Consider the following 4449-nt stretch of genomic DNA (forward strand, 5'->3'; position numbering starts at 1 on the left):
TAGTGACTTTTAATGATTCCTATGACCTTTTAAGGTGGAATACGGCAGGGTATTTTTTATGGGAGATCACTTATATAAGTGTGAAGTATAGGGCCGCTTCAATGAAACACTTACGAATCCAAGAATGGGTCCAAGGCCGAAATGGACTCAACGTGAGAACAAAAGACGCTGAGATGTTATTGTGTAAGTGTTGTTGTCTTGGTTTACATAAAAATTGATTAGTTCAAGACATCGCGTTCACTAAGCAACAAGTAAATCCGACAACATTTTACTAGGGAAGGTTCAAAGCCAAAAGCTACCTCTCTCGATGCAATAACAAATCGGTTGGACTTTGAATGTGTCTGCATGCATTTATTTCATTCATGTGGGGGATTGTTGGAAATTTTGAGTGTTAGACTCAATTTTGGTTGATTATTTAAGTGGATTAAATTTAGTTTCTCAAAATTAATAAAATCACTTAATATAATAAATTGAAAATAAAGAAAGTGAAATGTCACATTGAAAAAGATGGAGGTGTTTAAACACCTATTAAATTGAATATGTGTGTAATTAATGAGAAAATGTGTGATACCTTTTCGTGAAATTATTTTCCTGAGAGTTGTGACTTGTGGTCATAACCTTTGAAATTCTATAAATAGATTCCAAAATTCACCATTTGAATCATTCCTTATTTACATGGAATTCAATATATTAATTGAATTCACTTCTCATCATGGCATCTCATTACATATTGTTGCATTATCAAGTCAATTTCTTCGTGTCTTATAAAGTCCTAAACGTCGTTTTGTTCGCCGTGTTCCGATAATTGTTGTGCTACTATGTTGGAACTGAAATAGTCGTTGTATCTTGGGAGACAATTGCCGTAAACCGAGAGCATTGTACATGGCAAATTTGTCTTAAAGAGAAAGAATCGAGTTCTTGCCTCAACTATTTTTTCGTGTCAAACTTCTGTCCAAAAATTTTGTTCTTTCTCTTTTCGAAATACACACACCTAAATAACAATATATATATATTAACATTTTTTGTGTGAAAAAATATATTTTCTATTTATAAATTTTAAAGCTTAGTTTAAAATCTATACAATTTAAAAATCTTTATTTTATTCAAACAAATATTATTTCATACATTTATAACATTTGTTTTTTCAATATTTAGATATACATTAATATTTTCAATGTTTTATTAATAGTGAAATTTAAATTAATAAATATTTATCTATATTATTTCATCAAAAATAAAAAAAAATATTCTCGCCCAATATTGTTAAAGTCTAAGGGCACAAAATATATTCTCGCCCCGGGCCCCCAAATACGCCGGACCAGCCCTGGTGTTGGGCGAGACGGGGACCCAATGGTTAGGGGTACTTTGTTCTACTGTGATATATACATTGTTTCCATGAATTACATTTCACAATCATTTTGAGTATATATTGGGTTTACTTGTTGGCACGTTTACGAGGTGCTCATTAGTTTTAGAACAGGACATTTATTGGTCAATATTATTCAAAGATTTTATCCTTATATTGATAAACTCAAATTTTGGCATAATGATAGCGCCACGGATTTTTTTGGGATACTTTTAGGTATATATATTTGTTTTTAATTAAAACAACCTAAGTTAAAATATAGCATATTCATAATATATGATTATTTTTGAATTACTCAAAATTATAAAAAGGAATATAAGTGGATGGATGCATAACCAACTAAAAAAATAAATATTTTGGAACAAGGAAACTTATAAATTAAGAATCAAATATAATTAAAAAGAAACAAATACTTCCGCCTCCGTATGTTATTTTTTGGGCTTAGATAGTGAAAGAACGATTTAATAGAATAAGATTTGATAGAAATTTCAATGAAAGGACATAAACTGTAATTATCCCAGAAAAATACACACTTGAAAACTTAGAATAAGATTTAATAGAAATTTCAATGAAAGGACATAAACTGTAATTATCCCAGAAAAATACACACTTGAAAACTACATTACTTGAGACACATTGTAAATGCGAACGGTAGCACATTTCACACACAAAAGCATAGATCACAAACTGATTACGATAAGAAAATGCATTTATGACAAGAATCTCAAATCCAAATAGAATATTACTCCCTCCTTCACATTTTAATTATCGTTTTAGGCTAAATCACACGTATTAAGAAAACTAAAAATGTGCATGGATTCTAGAAAAATCATAATGAAATGACTAAAAAACCACTTTCATAAATGATTTACCATTAATTCTCTTAAGAGTAATAAGGGCATAATTGAGAAAAACACAATAAATACTTCATTGGAATACTAAAGTGACAATTATTTTGAAATAAAAAAAAAATTCTCTAGAAAGACAAATAAAATGGGAAGGAGGGAATAGTAATTTAATGTTATGAGCTTTTCACGAAGTTGTTCCGTTTTGTTTTTCTTGTTATCGAACTAGCGATACACTATTTGATAGGTTTTGACTAAGAGAACACCGCTGTTATCGCTCGTTCAATCCTGTTTTCTAGTAGATCCTTGCACAACAGCTTGGACGGAGATCTCTATACTTAGAATACAGCAGTCTTTTACAATTAATCCTTTCTTAGGATCATTGATTTCATCGAGCTCAATGAAATTACGCCAACCCGAATAAATGCTGGACGCTGAAAACCACTCATTAGACGTCGCTGCAACAATGAAAATGGAGTTAGGAAATATTCATCCTACAAAAACCGGTGAAAAATGTGGGGATTGTATGCAACTTATTGGTAAGTAGGATAGCTTAATGAAATTAAACCTCAAAAAATCCAAATGCTCTATTTTTTTGCCATTTTTCGTAAACTTTTTTGAAGATTTTATATCAAACAGTAAATAAATTGCGAGACAAATGAATAATGAAATAGGCCATATTGAAATGTGAAACCACAATGTAATTTATAACTCATGTGACAAGATGTACTTACTAGTTTCTTTATTGTGCTTCTGATAAACCTGGTCTTTGATGCATATAGTAAAAGACGCCTGCACTCTTTCAGAAGGTTTAGAGGTACTCGAACCAACATAGTATAGGTAGATAGAGACATAGCGGTCTCTTGCGTCTCGTTTTCCTTTAGGGTGAAGGCTGATTTTCCTAAAGTTATCAACAAAATTAAAACGTGTATTAAACAAAACGTGCATTTTCAATTAAGTGCATTGTAAATTTGTAATACCAAAAAAGGGTTTATTGCACGCAATTACTAATCCTGTGTTATATCGAATTGCTAAAAAACTAACTAGTGTTATTTTATTGGCTGTTGATTCAATTTTTTTTAGCAGACAACCCTCTAATCATGGGTACTAATTGCTAAAAAAAATTAAATGCATGCTTTTGCTAATAAAATAATATGAGGTAGTGTTTTAGCAATTCGATATAACACAGGGATAATAATTGCACGGTACCATTTGTGGTCTCCAGCAATGAAATGCTTAGAGTTCCAGACGTTTCTTCGTTTGGAGAAGTTGGAAATCTTCCAATCATGTTCATATGGAGTTTCGACAGCTTTCAAAGAAAGACGTTCGGTGATGGCTTCTCTTTTGACCACAAACACCTCAGCGCCGAACACAAAATTGTCATGAACTAGATAACCTTTTGATGGATCATGCAGAGATTTGTTCGAGATAAATTCGGAAAAGCCCCATTGGGACTTCATTTCTTGGAAACGTCTTGTTCTTCCTGTCCAACAATGTTTGGTTTTTCGTCATTTTTAAATGACATAATGATATATTATTCTTGAAAACCTAATTTACATAATGGCTAAAGACAAAAAATATACCTAGTGAACAAAGATAATTGCCCGTAATCTGATTAAAGAGAAAGATGCTGAATACAACGGTGACTTCCCAGTTTGCGGGTAGAGAATCTGTATCAGACATAGACAAAAATACCGAAATATATTTACCGTCCTTGTCTTCACCATTAGGGCAGAATATTAGTCTCCTGTACAAGAGAAAAAAAATGATTTATCTTCTTGATTTTAATTTATCATACAAACATCTGTATGTATTATAATAGTGACATGTCACATGCATATATTGTATGTTATTATGAATTTATAAATAAAACATATCCCCAAGTAGACCGAATAGAAAATACACGAACGTACCACTTGTATTCTCCAGCGGTAAATTCATTTGTTACGTATTCCTGAATTCCGTACTCGTTAAGCAAGGAGCACGATTCGATCTTGACCAGAAAATGGGCAGGTGGCGCTTCTCTTGTTTCCATGTGGCTCAGTTCTTATAGCAGCAAAATATTAAAAAATAAATATAAATCAGCATATACAATAAATTAGAAGAAAAGGAAAAATTAGTTCTGTGTGATTTTTGATACCAACTGCTGCTAATGTTGCAGACACCATGGTTTGTGCCCTAGTTTGGAGTTTGGAGGACTTAGGGTTCTCTCTACTTTGAAATTTAATAGACTCTATT

General features: G+C 31.8%; 1 protein-coding gene across 1 annotated transcript; it reads right to left on the reverse strand.

Annotated features, from left to right (window-relative positions):
* Positions 1-2372: 2372 nt before the first annotated feature.
* LOC148772780 (MATH domain and coiled-coil domain-containing protein At3g27040-like) lies at positions 2373-4449 on the reverse strand. The gene is made up of 6 exons (XM_088821127.1): positions 4352-4449; positions 4125-4257; positions 3795-3958; positions 3421-3694; positions 2946-3112; positions 2373-2669 (listed from the first exon to the last, which is right to left on the reverse strand). The coding sequence occupies exons 1-6, from the start codon at positions 4377-4379 to the stop codon at positions 2494-2496; spliced, it is 942 nt and encodes a 313-aa protein (XP_088677253.1). The 5' UTR covers positions 4380-4449; the 3' UTR covers positions 2373-2493.

The sequence above is a fragment of the Erythranthe guttata genome, chromosome 1, assembly GCF_056151865.1.
Source record: "Erythranthe guttata isolate IM_541 chromosome 1, IM_541, whole genome shotgun sequence".
In the NCBI taxonomy this organism is placed as follows: Eukaryota; Viridiplantae; Streptophyta; class Magnoliopsida; order Lamiales; family Phrymaceae; genus Erythranthe; species Erythranthe guttata.